We start from the raw sequence: 15,730 nt of genomic DNA, 5'->3' as shown, positions 1-15,730 counted from the left end.
TTTGGGTTTTTTTTTTTCTCTTTGTTTTTGTTTTTCGGTTTTTTTTTTTAAAAGGGTTGCCAAGTATTTAAGGAGAAATTGTACAAACAAAGGCGCAGTTTATCTTCATGCAAATAAAGTAAAATGATCAAAACCACCCAGGAGGTCCCTCTGCCATTGATGGAGACATTTGGCTCCATGTAGTGTAGGAGTCGCTGATGCTGGGGCACCTCATGCTCTGGCCTGCGTGTCCACTGATGAGACCGCACCTTGAGTACTGTGTTCAGTTCTGGGCCCCTCACCACAAGAAGGATGTTGAGGCTCTGGAGCGTGTCCAGAGAAGAGCAACGATGCTGGTGAGGGGGCTGGAGAACAAGACTGACGAGGAGCGGCTGAGAGAGCTGGGGTTGTTTAGCCTGGAGAAGAGGAGGCTGAGGGGAGACCACATTGCTCCCTACAACTGCCTGAAAGGAGGTTGAGAGGAGGGAGCTGGGCTCTTCTCCCCAGTGAGAGAGGACAGGACAAGAGAGAATGGCCTGAAGCTCCGTCAGGGGAGGTTCAGATTGGATATCAGAAAAAAATTCTTCATGGAAAGAGTCATCGGGCACTGGAACAGCTGCCCAAGGAGGGGGTCGAGTCACTTTCCCTGGAAGTGTTTAAGGAACGGGTGGATGAAGTTCTTAGGGACATGGTTTAAGGGAGTGTTAGGAATGGTTGGACTCGATGATCCACTGGGTCCTTTCCAACCTGGTGATTCTATGATTCCACAGACCCATGGGGGTACCTGTGTGCTGGGGCAAAGAGTGCCCTGGTGGGAGTGAAGCTGCTGAGAACCTGGAGAGCCCAGGGCAATGAGTTTTCTGCAGCTCAGAAGGTGGGAGCTTTCATGCCTTTTCTTTCCCCTCCATAACCAGGAAGAGTTGAGTTGGGTTGGGACAGCTGAGACAGTAAAAGGCATCCCATGGCAATGCCAGCACTCACAAGGTGATGAACCCACCATCCACATGGAGCATAGGGTCAGTCTCCAACCCCAATGCTACCAAAGAGGGAAAGAAACCCCAGAGTACCCTTTGCTGCCTCAGTGTCTCCCCACAGAGCGCGGCAGAGCCCATCACTTCTGCCAGCTGCACCCAGGCTGCTGGGTCTCCTCCATGTGTCTTCTCTCCTTTTACTTTGGCTTTGAGTCATTTTTCCCTCTCTTCTCCTGTCTCTCGTCTGTGAAAGGCAGAGGCAAGCGTCTCCCAGCTGGTGTTCGTTTCATGTCTCCCACATTGCTCCCTACCACTCTCCCTGTGCAGCCAAAGCCTTTTGACCCAAACTTTGTGGGTTAACGCCTCCCCTGTCCCAGCTGAGTAGCAAAATCCCTGAGGTTTGGGGGTGAGTGGGGGGCAGCCACAGGTCACCTTGTTGGTGTTGATGTTGCCACAGAGGCATTTGCTCACTGCTTTAGATCTGCCTAAGGTTTAGTTATGGACATGGTGCTTCGTTGGTCCTGTTTGAGGATGGGGTGTCTGGAGAAGGGCCATCACCACCACCCAGCTCTGCGGTCATTATGGATGCTCAGTCCCGCCTCTGCAGCAGGGCTGAAGTGGTGGTGGAAAGAGTTAATTTGAGTTGATTAGGATTTTTTTCTTATCAGCATCTTCTGCTGACCAGTCTCCCATTCGAAACACACTTCCTATGACCCTTGCCCTGCCCCAGGAGGGTTGTGCCCCTCAGACGTCACTGACGGGCAAAGCCACTGCAGCGAATTCCTGCAGGGGCTGGGAGGGGGTGTGGAGCAGGAAGGGGCCTTGGGTGGTTGAGATTTGTGGGTGGCTCTTTAGGTGGCTACAGAGAGCAACGTCACGCACATGCAGCACAAGCAATGGGGCTGCTGGGTGTCCCCTTTGCCCATGGCTGCAACCACCTGGAGGGACCTCCTCCATTTCTCTAAGACAAAGAGGAGGGCAGCAAAGAAGTGTAGAAGGAAAGATGGGAGGAGATGAGTGGCTTACCCTTCCACATTTTGCATGGGCCTCAATGTATCATCTCCAGGCTTCTGGCTTGGACCACACCTGGCAAAACAGGAGCAGAGCAGAATAACGGCGAGGACAGGAGCAAATCCCTCCCTTGGGCCTCATCATGAAAGAGGAGCCCTCCTCAGGTCCTCTAGGTGAAGAATCCCAAATCCTTTATCAGCAGTGCCTGAAGATGTGGCAAATCTAGGCTGGTGCAGACAGGACCCCCTTTTTGCCGTGCCCGTGGTCCATTTACACAGCAGTAGCTTCACCTCAGGTTAGGGCTGCTGTTTACAGGGCACAGGAATGATTCCCATTTTCATCTCATTTCTGCAAGACGCCGCTTTCCTGGAACTGATGCCTTTGTCTGATCCTTGCTAAGGTGCCCAGAAACCTGATGACGGGGATGCTCATAAATTAAAAGGCACGTGGATGATTGCTTTCAGAATAAACATCTAGTGGATTTTTCCACTCCATGCTCTCCAGACCTTTCCCGGCGAAAGCTCGCTAAAAGTGGATGCTGTTACCCTCGCTGATCCGCCATGGGGTTACAGACAGAGTCTTTGCCCTGCAGGACCACGGTGAGAGTCTGGAAAGGGCACAGTGTGCAACGTAAGTCTTGGAGATGCTGCTTCTGCCTTGTGTTAGCGTAGCGCCAGCCCCTCTCCTTCAAGGCTCCCACCTGCTAAAGCCACATGCCAAGACGCCAGGGACACCAAGGGGACCAGGACATTCCCATCAGTGTCCAAGGTGTTGGGAGAAGATCTGCTCTCCGGACTACGCCCTCCACACCAGAGACGTCATCGCTGACACCAACCACCCCAATAACCCAGCCTGACCATCAGCTGGGACGAAAAACAATCCAACGATGCCCTCTGATGGTGGAAACACTGTCTGCTGTGGCCAGTGCTGAGCCCTTGGGAAGAGCAGTACCCTACGGAGTTCAACTTGGCCATGGAGAGTAGGTGACTGATGGAGACAAACCAGAGGGGCTGCAGGAGAGATACCATAGGCACGGTTTGGCTTTGCTCTTCAGTGGTACGAAGGGTGGGAGGGGCTTAGATCTACAGATGCCCAGGCTGGATTTGCACCCACTTGTGCAGTGCCAGAGCCTGCCAGGCTGCACCTTTCTCAGGGCAGGATCTGAGTCTGTCCCCATGACGGAGCTGGCATGTGGCCAGGAGACCCCCTGCCATCACCGCAGGCGGAGGAGACACACCGCGATGCTGACCCCGGGTTAATAACGCGCTCGCTCAGCTTGATGGATCTGTCTGGGCTCTCTGTTAATAAACAGCGTCTGACCCGAGCTGTCTCAGGGCTGCGAGGAACAAGTCATCTTTCTGCACATGAGTTATTAGTACCTAACGGGGCCGATTCCTCCCCTTCCGGATAATGTATCGGCATGTCCTGCCCCCATCATCTCACACCATGGGGAGGGGATGTTGGTGGCAGTGAGGGGCTGGACCGTTGCATCACTGCCATGGATAATTAAATTGGGCTTCAATGAAGACACATCAACATGACACAGTTTTGATGTTGCTATTTTTTTCTCTCCAGCCAGTATAGTTCTCCGGCTGCAGAAGGAAAGTTTCCCCCATCCTATTCCTTGTTGGGTTGCTTCTCGTTTAGTCATTATCATATGTTCTTGTCATGGTTTAGCCCCAGTCTGGCTAATTTCAGGCTAATTATAAAGCCAGTCCTTTCTTTCCAAGCCCAAAACCCATCTCCTCCATCCACGATTTTGAGGGATGTTATATGAAACCATATCATTCCCAGCAGCTCTCTCTCCTTTACCACCCTCAACCCAAGCCAACCCCACAACAAGGAGAACAGAGTGGTTTGGGGTTTTTTTTATTAGGACCAAAGGCCCTCAGATGGGGTTTTATTGTCGCAGCTCAGGACACATTCAGAGAGGACCATGTCACCGCAGGCTGAGGTGCAGCCCCGCTCCAACCACTGCCAAGGAGGGAGGAGGCCAGCAGGCAGCAGAGACCATGGCCAGGAGCATCACCATGTGCCATGCTGCTGCCCAGCAGCTGCAGCATCCACCTGGGGTAAAGGAACAAGCCAAGTCCTGTGGGAGCACACCTGCTGAGAGACCAGTGATCAGGGAGGAGAGAGAAGCCCAGCCATGACTCCAATGCAAGGCAAACCCAACCCAGCTCTTCCAGCCTCTCCTGCTGCACAAAACTCAAGTGGAAGTCTTTATTTCTCCTTTTGCACCCTGCAGCACCATTTCACAGCCCTTTAGACCTGCCCCAGCCCCTCTACCCCTGGCACCCCAGGTCTTGGCGCTCTGCCACCAAACTTGGTCTCTGCCCACTGTGCTGCCCATGCATCTGCCAGGTACAGCAGACTCCATATGGATCTTCATCCTTCTGGCCGTATTTACAGCCTCCCCCCTCCACCTTGCACAGGGACAGGTTTCTCTCAGGCTCCACAGCATCCCACCCAACCAGTGCATCTCCAGCCCTGAGTTGAGGAAGACTCGTGTTGGGGCTCCACCAGCAGGTGACAAGGGCTTATCCAGGATGATCAACCCCTCCACCCCGACGAAGTGATCCGCCCTCCCTCCACCCCACAGCCCCAACCCAGACCTACCTTGATCTTCGCCTCGCCCTCTGATCTGTCCTCACTGGGGCACTGCAGGAGAGCACAGAGACATAAACCCCCTGAACTCCCCTTGTCTCGGTCACCTTTTGACTTCCAAAAGCGAGCCAGGGCATAACCAACCTGCTTACATTCCCACATCAACACCTACCTGCCCTCACCATCCCTGTGCACACGCACCCCAAGCCATCACCACACCACCATCACTGCCTGCTCCCGTCCATCCTGTCCCCAAGACCCAGCCCTGGAGAAACCCAAGTGCTTTGTGTCCCCAGTGCAACAACAAGCTCATCCTCCTGGCTGATTCCACTGTGCCGGCTGCAGCGAGAGCCCTACCTGCAGGGCAGTGTCACCTGCGCCGGCTGGATCAGTGCTCACTGCCCGGACTGGAAGCCCCAACATCGGCTGCTGCAGAGCTGAGCCCCAACCCTGTGCCACACCAGCAGCTCTGCACCTTCCAAGAGTGCCAAGTGCCTGCTGGATTGGAGCCATGCCTGCGTGGGAAGTAGGGCAGTGTGTGTCTCGGGGCAAGCGTGTGCTGGGAATCCATGGGAGGAGAAATAATGTAAATAACACGTGTCTGAGGACACACCGCTACTTAAGGAACAGGCATAGAGTGTGTGCGGGTGAGCATGTGGCCTCCTGCACGCCACGGCAGCTCTGCAGCAGGGAAGAGAGGCATCTCCATCAGGAGAAAAGCGGGGCACCTCCAAACAGGGCTGGGTTGGGTGCTCTGCTGAGGCAGGGAAATGTGAGCTGGAAAGGCTGGGCAGGATCTCTAGACATAAATTAGAACAACCCATGTGCAAGTGGAGGGGGTTCGGCACAGACCACACATGCATGGCTCACAGGTGCCTTGGGACACAAGTGCTGGTGGGCACGGTGAGAGGCAAGTGACTGTCCTGGACCCCACCAGCACCTCGGGGCCTCCGGCTCTGTGGTTTCTGGTTTCCTCCCCACTTTTTGGCCATGAACGAGGAAAGGAGATTTCAAGATGCTTCAAGACAATAAACCCAAGAAACCCTGTGCTCCACAGGGCAGCCTTAGGCTTCCCCACCAGTAGGATGGACACAAAACAGGGACAAAACACAACAATGTGAAAGTGAGAACAGGAAAAGATATATCCTATATCTCCTTGGCCAGTCTTACCTTTCACATCAAGTTTGCAGTCTACTGAGGCTTCCCCCAAGGGGTTCACAGCTTTGCAGGTGTAGATGCCCCCATCAAAAGGGCTGGGTTTGCGGATTTCCAGGGAGCAGACACCCTGCTCAATCATTGCTATGTATTTGGGGTCTTCCCTTATCTCCATCTGATTTTTCATCCAGATAATTTTGGGCTAGAAGGCAGCAGGATTTATATATTTGTTTAAAGCAGGGAGAGAAATAAGAAACCTAACCAGCCCCAAAATGCTGCCACCTCCCTTTGCTTTTGCCTTGGCCCTGCCTGAAGCTAGTGATCATGATGGGATTCACAGTCAGAAGTTATATGAAAGAGCTAAACCACTGGTTCCTGAGCCCTAATCACTGCCCCAGGTGTCCTCCACCAGTGCAGAAGGAAACAGGGCATGGCTTGTATTAAGATCAGTCTCCCATCCCCATGCAGCCCCATAACCTGATCCAACCCTGTCTCCCAGCACCTCCACCCACCTTACAAAACCATAGAATCATAGAATCAGTAAAGTTGGAAAAGACATCTAAGCTCATCCAGTCCAACTATCAGCCCAACCTCATCGTGCCCACTAAACCGTGTCCCCAAGTGCCACTGCAACACAGTTTTTTAACCCCTTCAGGGATGGAGACTCCACCACTGCCCTGCGCAGCCTCTGCCAGGGCTTCAGTGCTCTTTCAGTAAAGAAATTTTTCTTGATGTCTAATGTAAACCTCCTCTGGTGCAACTTGAAGCCTTTTCCTCTTGTCCTCTCCCTTCTTACTGCCCACAGCTGGCTGCCCACAAGTGGAAGTGATGCTGTCCATGGAACCACTGACCTGGGGGAAGCCCCGGACGCAGCAGAAAAGATGTGTGCTGTAACCCCGGGTGGTGGTTCGGTCTGTCAGGGGCTGGGTAAATTTTGGAGGCTCCATCATGTCCCGCTGGGGGATCTTCTCTGGCTGGTAAGCAGTTTCTAAGAAAATAATTAATTCTAGGTTGAAGCAGAGCTCAGGTTCCTGAGCTGATTGGCACGTGGTTAGGGGAACTCGGCCTAAGGTACCCCAAAATACTCTGCTCCCTCACAAATTAAGCCAGACAGCATCTAGTTTGACTCAAGGACTTGGCCTTCAGGTCAGAACATCCCTGTCTGCAAATCCCTTCTCATCCAACCATGTCACGTCAGTGCGTATAGTCCCTGCAAGGGACAGAGGAGATGCCAGTCTGCAAACCCATCCTGTGATGCACGCTATGAGCAGCGTGTCAGATCCAGGCCCGGCACCTCTCCGGATCTCCTTGTCCATCCCCAAAACTCAGAAGTAGGAGCTGGAGGTAAGCTCTGCAGGTGCCAGGAACCCCAGCTCACTGTGTGCTACCACGGAGCAGGGTGGAAATGGATGGGTAGCGGGGCTAAGGGATGATGGATTAAAGATTTGGCCCTGAGACAGACCACAGCAGGAGTCTCTTCCTCTGCTGCAGAGCCGAAGCTGGGGCTGTTCCTCTCCCTCCTGGCCCCTGCTTCAACCTCACCCCAGCGATGACCATGTCTTGTTCCCTCCCAGGACACTGACCATGGCACAAGCTTTACCCAAAGAAGAAAGGAGGTGTAGCAGGAAGGCAGGGGACATCTGGACCTCTGCCCTGGGGATGTGTGGCTTCAACCCTGCAGGGTTCATCCTGGAGACCAGCCAAGCAGCATCACCATAACACTGAGGAAGCCCCGCTAGCTTCAATTGGGATAGAATCGTAGAATCATGGAATGGTTGGGGTTGGAAGGGACCTCAAAGGTCATCCAGTTCCACCCCTGTGCCATGGGACACCTCCCACCAGACCAGGCTGCTCAAGCCCCATCCAACCTGTCCTTGAACATTTCTAGGGATGGGGCATCCACAATTTCCCTCGGCAACCCGGGCCAAGGCCTCCCCACCCTCATCGTGAGGAATTTCTTCCTAATGCCTAATCTAAATCTTCCCCTCCAATTTAAAGCCATTAGTGATAGGATCCCTCTTGTCCACCACCACCCCCAACCCCTTAGCCAGGGCCTCGTCCTCACTTGTCTTCTCGATGTGGGCCACTCCGGAGGTGACGGCTGCTTTCTCGCTCAGCCCGCAGGCATTTTCTGCGAACACACGGAATGTGTAGGTGTTGCCAATGATGAGGTCGGAGATGGTGCAGCTGGTGCGGGTGCAGCGCTCCAGTGCCGTGAACCATTTCTGGGAGGAAAAATAGAGAGTGTGAGGAAAGGCAGGTTGATCAAAGAATGGAGAAGGTGTAGGGGGAGACAGGAGTGTGCAGCTCGCCTTGGCCCATCAGGGCATTCCCAGCACCGGGGCACAGGGAGCCCAGGAGTGCCCATACTCACCCCACTCTTCTTGTCTGATTTCTGCACCACGTAGCCCTTGATCTCAGAGTTCCCATTGTCCACTGGGGGAGTCCACTCCAGGGCCACATTAAAGCCCCACGCGTCCACCAACTTCAGGTTCTGTGGCGGTCCAGGAGGCTCTGCAAATACAAACCCTCACAGGGTGGCATCCTTATTTGTTCCCCTCAGATTCTGTGCCTTCACAATCTCTTGCACCTCAATTCTAATCTCTTCCCACCTCATTGCAGCACACAAGATGAGAAGCTGTGACGGGCACGTGCTGGTAGAAAACCTGCATCCCTGACTAGAGGAGTTCACCTCTGTAATCCTGGAGAAAATCCCACTGGAATAGGGTCTCCGGAGTCCCTTGTCTTGTTGCTGGTGCTGTACCATCCCACCGAGAACAAGAGCTAACCCCAACCAAGGGGCAGAAATGACCCCCAGAGCAAAACTACAGGTCTCATCCCCAGCCTTACCAATTACTCGGATGTCCAGGGTAGCCTTGTCCTCTGCTCCATTGATCCGCACAGTGAGCTCGTAGTTGCCCGAGTCACTGCGCTGGGCCTGACGGATGTAGAAGATGGTGTCCTTCTCCGTGTTGCGGATGTTGATGCGGCTGGTATCCAGAGGCTGGTTTCCCTTGGTCCAGATCACCTCAGGCTTCGGCTTTCCCTGGAGCAACCCCCACAGGCAGGTTAGGAGCCACTCAAGTGCACAGTCCCAATGAGTCCTGCTGAGAAGGATGGGTGGGCAAAGCCACCCCACTTTGTCCAGGCAGCAGTGACCTGGATATGGCCTCTCATCCAGCAGTCTCCACAGAAGAGACCACAGCCGATCCCTTCCAGCGTCACTGACAGGAAGCCACCAGGCTCCAGTGATGCTGCTGCTCCCCTGAAGTTCTCATAGAGCAACCCCGGCTTTACTTGCTCAGGGCATTGCAGGCAGACCTGTGCTCCTGTTGCAGGAGGGACCTGAATTTAGCATCCAAGCCCAAGTCATGCCCGGACCATGGCCACCACAGGCTCCCAACTGCCTACAAGACAGCATGGACGTGTGCCTCCTCTCAGGGGCAGCTTTCTGCCTCTTGCTTACCCCTGCTTGAGCAGCATGTGCCAGGTCTGGGTTTTTTTCCACACCAGACACAGTGGTGGAGATACTTTGCTGATGCTGCAGACTGCATGCAATAGATCAGCTGAGGAGAGGGCCTCCAGCTTGCCCCACCAGTGCTAGCATCACTCCACCCATCACACAGTCTTGGGGCTTTCCTGCTTCAAAAGCCGTTTGGGGATCCCCACTGTTGTGCTGTGGTGCCTGTGGTAACAGCCCAGATCCCTCCCAGGCTCAGCCAGGAGCATGAGCTGAATGGGGCTCACAGGCTGAGACAGCAGCAATAGCTGGCCCATGCCCTAGTGTGTTTGAGGTTGTCTCATTGCCAACACCATCAATAAAGACAACAGGGGAAAAATGGGAGCTAGGCAGGAATGGGAGAGAGGTTCCCACACCATCTCCCATCCTTCACCCATGAGACATAGGGACCAGGAAAAGGCAGCTCACGGTTGGCCCCAGGCGTGTCATGGTGGCTAAAGAAGTCATTGCAAAAGCTAACCTGGGGCTGGGGAAATAAATCCCAAATATCCCACCTACCTGGAAAGGGATCATCACATTCACGGCATCCCCAACATGCCTGACATAAGTCTGCCTCAGGTGACGTGGCATGCGGATCCTCGGGAGCTCTACAGACCAGAAAGTCATACCATGGAGCCAAGGAAATCACAGCTGCAAATTGTCTGACCCACCCCACACATCCCCCTGCTTGGCCATCAAAACACCCACCCAAGATCACAGTCACCTCTTCCCTCTCATTTCCTGGACAGTGCTTGCGTCCCTGCAGGGACGTGTCTAGCCCACCCCATTGCCTGCACCCCAAAGTTATATCCATCCGTGAGATACCAGATCACCAATCCAACAGCACGGACCATTCCCCCTCTTCATTATAACCAGGCCTTGGAGACCACCAGCACAGCCTACATGGTAGCAAGGCAGAGTACAGCATCTCCCAGTTTGGAAATATTTCTCCCTCAGCTCAGAAAGCAGAATTTCCAGAGGCACAGAGCCCACCTTCCAGCAAGAACAAGACTCACCAAACCTCCGCCTCCACTGTGCGCTCAAGGCCATTGGGAGACCAAGGTGGTGCATCGTTACTCACAGCAGAGCTGTGAAAGCCCCAGGCTTAAAACGAAGGCTAACGTCCCCAAGGGAACATAACAAAGATAAGCAAAAAAACCACTGGAGAATGCTGATGGAGCGTGTGTCTCCTTCCCGGGGTGAAAATAGCAGCTGTGTAACCCTACCGGCTTGGTGCCACTCGTCGATCCTTCTGGAGAGGCATTGGGTTTACGTGAGCCCCTCATAAAAGATCTGTGTGTCTCTGCTTGGATTAAACGTGCTGGAGCTTAGTGCTGGGGAGGGGGCACGGCCAGAATTAAAGCACGACTTTGCGACAGCGAAACAGCTGTGAGCATGAAATGCCGGCGGTGGGCTGGGGAGGGCAGGGAGATGCTCGGCGGTCCAAGGTGGCCCCGCCAACAGCTGAGATGGTCTCTGCTCTGCTCATGCTGCTATTCAGTCAGGGATCTACACATCGATCCTGCCACTTGGGCTCATCAGTCTCAGCAGGGCAGAGAAACCTGACCTCCATGGAGGAATGTTAATTCATGGGTGTTTTCCCCAGCAAACACCTGCCTTTCTCAGCTGGAGAGGACTGGCCGAGGCTGGTGGCCCAGGTGACACTCTGCCATGGGTGGGAAGGCATTTTTTCTGCCCCAGCTCCCTAAAAAAAAATGCAACTCCCACATCAAACCTTCAACTGGCTTCTCCTGGTCTCTCTCCACTTCTCAAACCCACTCGTCCCACCTGTTCTTAAACTCTCTGCTGTCTGTACTGCTGCTATTTAAAATCCTTTGTGATGCTATAAATGAACTGCTTAGAGGTATAAAATGAGGTCCCGAATGAATTGTGAAGACCAGAGGTAACAGATAGGGCAGAGAGAAGCAGATTCGTTCACCCAACACAAAACAGCACCTCTGGGGTGGGCAGAGGGATCACAGAACCATAGAATGGTTTGGGTTGAAGGGATCTCAAGGATCATTCAGTTCCAACTCCCTGCCATGGTCAGGGACACCTCCCACTGGATCAGGGTGCCTAACAGCCACCCAACCTGTTGCTGATGAACACTTTCAGTTGGCAAAAATAAAAGAGAGAAGGGGAAAAAACCCACTAGTGTGGAGCAAGAGCAAGTTTTTTGGGGTCTTCCAAAAAAGACATCCAAAAATGGGGGTTTTACATTCCTCAGCCAGTACCCATAGCGAGGACAAAGCTCAGGTGGCTTGGACAGGGGGGTTGAACTGGTGGTGGTGGGTGACACTAGAAATGGGAAATATGAGCTGTGTATTTGGCATCTTATGCCAGTACCTCTTGCCCCAGTTTCCCCAGTTCCACAGGCATGGTGGGATGCCTTTGAGAGCTGGAGGTGACCATGACAGCAGACACCAACCACTTCCTCCAAGCAGGCTGAGAGGACAGACCCTGCAGGACCCTTTCCAGATGCTGACAGCCTTCTCCAAGCCTTTTTCTATAAAAGGTGATGGTTTCTGGAACAACTTTATTGTTATTACCATTTTTAAGTAGCTGAAACATCTGAGATGTTCTTTGAGTAATAGAAAACTTTGTGCATTAATAATTCCTTGTAAAGGGTAAATAAATCTATATTCACTGTTTGATAAGTGGAAACCAGCCTTGCTACCGTCCATCAGCCCAGCACACTTGTAGCACCCCGGGAAGAATGCGAGTCTTGCTAAGAATGAGAGCAAGTCCTTCATTAGCGAGTTCAGCATGATTAAAGTTCCCATGCTCCAGACACCAGCTCCTGACTTCCCTTGGTTAAATAAACAAAGCCGGCCAACATGCGTGTGATGGCATATTAGAGATGGACGCATGGCCAAAGAGACATGCTGACAGTGAGACTGTTTCTGAGCTTTTGCAACGAAATGGGAAAATCGTATGATCAGAGAATTATGGAATGGGTTTCATTGGAAGGGACCTCAAAGCCCATCCAGTTCCACTGGTCATGGGCAGGGACACCTCCCAGTGGATCACGGGCTCCAAGCCCCATCCAACCTGGCCTGGAACCCCTCCAGGGATGGGGCAGCCACCACTGCTCTGGGCAACCTGGGCCAGGGCCTCCCCACCCTTACAGGAATACATTTCCTCCCAAGATGTCACCTCAGTCTCACCTCTTTCGGCTGAAAACTGTTCCCCTTGCCCTGTCCCTGCAATCCACAGCTTTCCTGGAGCCTCTTCCAGTACTAGAAGCTGGTCTAAGGTCTCCCCAGAGTTGTCTCTTCTCCAGGCTGAACAACCCCAACTCTCTCAGCTATTCTGCATTTTGAGTCCTTCACCATTAAAGCTTCACCATCTGCAAGATCAGTGTCTTGAGGTCAGGAAGCTTCTCCATCCCACCCTAGGGGAACTGAACTCAGTTATTGAGAAAAACATCTCAGTCAAAAGCTGGACTGTCGTGTTTGAGAGGGCAAAGGCTGCTCAGACTGCAGAGATGGACTGATTGCTTTGAGCTGCTGACAAAGCACATGGGAATATGCGCGGCGGGAGCAGAACTTACGGAGAATCTCTCTGATGAGGACAGGCTGCTCCAAAGTAGCTGGGACACTGGCACCACTGGCGCTGACAGCCTTCACCCGTACATGGATCTTGTCACCGGAGCTGAGGTCTTGGATTGTGTATCGTGTGGAAAGAAAAGGCTCCTCGTTCACACCGGTCCAGTCTGTACCTACAAAGAACCCAACAGAGCACTTCAGGTGTGCGATGGACAGGCAGCCACACCCCACAAACAGCAGGATCTGAGGGTGAAACTCAGAGGCAAAGAACCTCTTCTTTGCGAAGGCTGCATGACTTGGGGCACCAGTCCCAAAAGGTATCTTAGAGGGAAGGCTGGGCACCGCACACTGCCAAGGAGTGGGGTTACAAAACGATGACAGAAGGTCAATTGTTAAGCAGGAGGCTATTTGCAAGCAAGACAAGACATGAAGTCAGCAAATATGGTCCCTGCTGACATTCCAGATGCATTTCTGGAAGTAGTTAAGATCCTTTGACCACCCTACCAGCCAGTCTGCTCCTCTTGCTGCCCCAGGACAACTCAGGGCTCAATATGTTCCCCAGTACATCCTCCACATGGAGCAAGGTCTGCTCATCACCTGCCACCAGCCAGACAGATCTCTTCAACTGCTCTTCCTGCTTGGAAGGTGCATGCCAAACTCACCCCACAGCCAAGATATAGAAGGTCTCCAAGATCAGTCTTGCAATGTGCCAAATCTCTTAAGAGATTTGTCAGTTAGAAAACAGACTGGTCCAGTCACTGGTGGGCTGAGTGTCCCAGGCAGACAACTAGAGCTATCCACATGTCCCAGGGTTTGTTAAGCCAATATGTGCACCTCCAAACCAAGAAGTCTTTCCTGTCAGTACCATCAGACCAGCCAAATCCCACCAGCTCCTCTTTCCCTTCACCAGTGGCATTACTCAACCAGCCCTCACTCAAATCTCATCATGTTTTAGCCAATCAGGGTCTTGCAGCAGCCAAAACAGAATAATCATAGAGCCCATGTGATTATCATTGAATGAGTAGAGCTGACCTGTTACACAACCAAGCTCAAAGCAAGCTAGGAGAGCATCCAAAACTGTGACCTTTGGGTGGCTGTCGGCCAGCACGCTCCAGGAACGGCTTCATCTTTCTCTGTCCCACGCAAGGGCCTCCTCATGCATCCCACCCAGCTGTTGTTACCTCCCCAATCCCCAGCCCAATAATGAAAACCTCCCATGATGAAAGCCAAGCATGTGCTGATCGTGCCTGCCACAAGCTGAACAGCCAAGAGTCGTAGTAGATCAAGTTCCCCAAGGGCCATGGATCACCTGGGTCTCCCAAACCACTCCAGCCTCAGGCAGCACTCAGTCCACCAGCCCCAGCCTCCCCTTGCAGATCCCCCATCCACACAGGTCATTCACATTCACACCAAAGCCAAGCAGAGCTTCAAGAAAGCACCCAAAACACAAGTCTTATCCACCTACCCCGGTCCACAAACCAGCAAAGCAACTGGAGAACCAGAGATAACTGTTGCCGCCCACTAGCCCTCCTCTATCCACTACAGCCATCCTCCTGCAGGCATCTCGTGCCCCATCTCACTTGCGCAGGGCTTGCCTGCTGATGCATGCCAGCCCCTCATGCTGCCCAGGGTCTCCTCTCCATCCTCCCATTTTATCCCCATTCCTTCTGTATTTCATTTTGAGCAAACATGGGAAAACTGCATCTTCTTCCTCTTGAGGTCTTGAATCACCATCCCACCACCACATCTCTGCAGAGCGGGAGTTCATCAGAGACCATTTTCAGTATGCTAACGTCTCTTCCACCCTCTAGCTGGACATGACAGCGACATTGAACCCTGTCTAACCCCCGACTAAAGACATCACTACTATCTGAAGCCAATGGAAAGAACCTCTCCACCATGGAAAAAAAATGACCATTTAAAATGAACCCATTTGAGCACAGAAAGAGAAATGATGCCCTGGGAAATATGCTGCCAGGTTCTGCCCAGCTCTGCCCCGTGTCTCTGCAGCAACACACCAGCACTCCATGCTTATAAGGCAGGAAAGCCCAAGCCTACTTCCATCTTTGCAGATCTCCACCATGTATCCATCCAGGCCCGACCGGCCTGTCTGCTCCGGCGCTTTCCAGGTCAGCGTAACTGAGTTTTCGCTTACTTCTTCCACGGACAAAGACAAGGGGGAGCTGGGTGGCTCTGTAACAAACCCACAGTGGTGAGGGTAGGCTCTCAAGTACTGGGGCTGCTGAAGGACAATTACCCAACCTCCATGTTGGCCTTCAGGCCCCTCATCCTCCCAATCTCCCACCCTTATTCCCTGCAAAAATATCCTTTGTGACTTCATCCCTCTGTCCCTTCCCTCCAGCACCCTCACGTGCCTCCTCCCAGCCTTGTGTATCTCCCCTCTTCAGTGTCCAGTCCCATCCTCACCTGCCTTTGGTTTCTCAGGCTTAGGTTCAGGAGCTGGGGCTTGGGGTTCAGCTGGAGGTGCTGGGACACCTTCCTCCGGGGCTGGAGTTCCTTCTGGCGTGGGGACAGGAGCAGGCTCGTCTGCAGGGGCTGGGGGCTGCTCCACAGCAGGGGGATGCTCTGGGGCTGGGGGCTCTTCAGCGGCTGGAGCTGGAGCTGGTGCCGGTTCTTGTGCTGGTTCTTCCTTCGGGGTTGGCGCTGGAGCTGGTGCTGGTTCTTCCTTCGGGGTTGGCGTCGGCTTTTTCTGTGGAGCCGCTGGAGCTGGGCTTGTGGCTGGAGGTGCTGCTTTGCCAGTCATCGCTGCAAAGACTGGGGGGTGAGGAAGAGGATGCTTTGGAGTCTCTGCTCTAGACCAAAGGTCTCTCCTCCTGATCTGCAATCTTGTCTCCGAAGCTGGGGTCCCTGCTCTGGATCAGACGTCTCCACTCTGGATGAACGAGCTCTGCTTCGGGACGGCTGTGCTGGGAGGAGGGAACCAGGTCACTGAGCCAGAA

The 15,730-nt window shown here is 53.3% G+C and overlaps 1 protein-coding gene across 2 annotated transcripts; it reads right to left on the bottom strand.

Annotated features, from left to right (window-relative positions):
* Positions 1 to 3,824: 3,824 nt before the first annotated feature.
* On the bottom strand, positions 3,825 to 15,730 carry MYBPH (myosin binding protein H). Of its 2 annotated transcripts, none has more exons than XM_054087337.1 (11): positions 15,198 to 15,730; positions 14,829 to 14,963; positions 12,776 to 12,943; positions 9,742 to 9,830; positions 8,574 to 8,769; positions 8,098 to 8,237; positions 7,789 to 7,948; positions 6,575 to 6,711; positions 5,739 to 5,925; positions 4,581 to 4,622; positions 3,825 to 4,070 (listed from the first exon to the last, which is right to left on the bottom strand). In XM_054087337.1, the coding sequence occupies exons 1-10, from the start codon at positions 15,532 to 15,534 to the stop codon at positions 4,612 to 4,614; spliced, it is 1,560 nt and encodes a 519-aa protein (XP_053943312.1). In that variant the 5' UTR covers positions 15,535 to 15,730; the 3' UTR covers positions 3,825 to 4,070; positions 4,581 to 4,611. The 2 variants fall into 2 exon arrangements, with proteins under 2 accessions (XP_053943312.1, XP_053943311.1); XM_054087336.1 differs by having other exon boundaries at positions 3,825 to 4,067.

The sequence above is a fragment of the Cuculus canorus genome, chromosome 24 (assembly GCF_017976375.1).
Source record: "Cuculus canorus isolate bCucCan1 chromosome 24, bCucCan1.pri, whole genome shotgun sequence".
NCBI lineage: Eukaryota > Metazoa > Chordata > Aves > Cuculiformes > Cuculidae > Cuculus > Cuculus canorus.
The sequence above is the reverse complement of the archived record's forward strand: the minus strand, read 5'-3'. Positions and strand labels throughout refer to the sequence as shown.

Bases quoted from the DNA above. Each gene is read 5' to 3' on its own strand.
- MYBPH (XM_054087337.1), bottom strand. From the start codon at position 15,534: ATGACTGGCAAAGCAGCACCTCCAGCCACAAGCCCAGCTCCAGCGGCT. The intron at 9,831-12,775 runs GTAAGTTCTGCT...TCTGGTCTGTAG, and splicing joins CCTCATCAGAGAGATTCTCC to AGCTCCCGAGGATCCGCATG. The intron at 5,926-6,574 runs GTCAGTGGTTCC...GCTGCCTTCTAG, and splicing joins GCGTCCGGGGCTTCCCCCAG to CCCAAAATTATCTGGATGAA.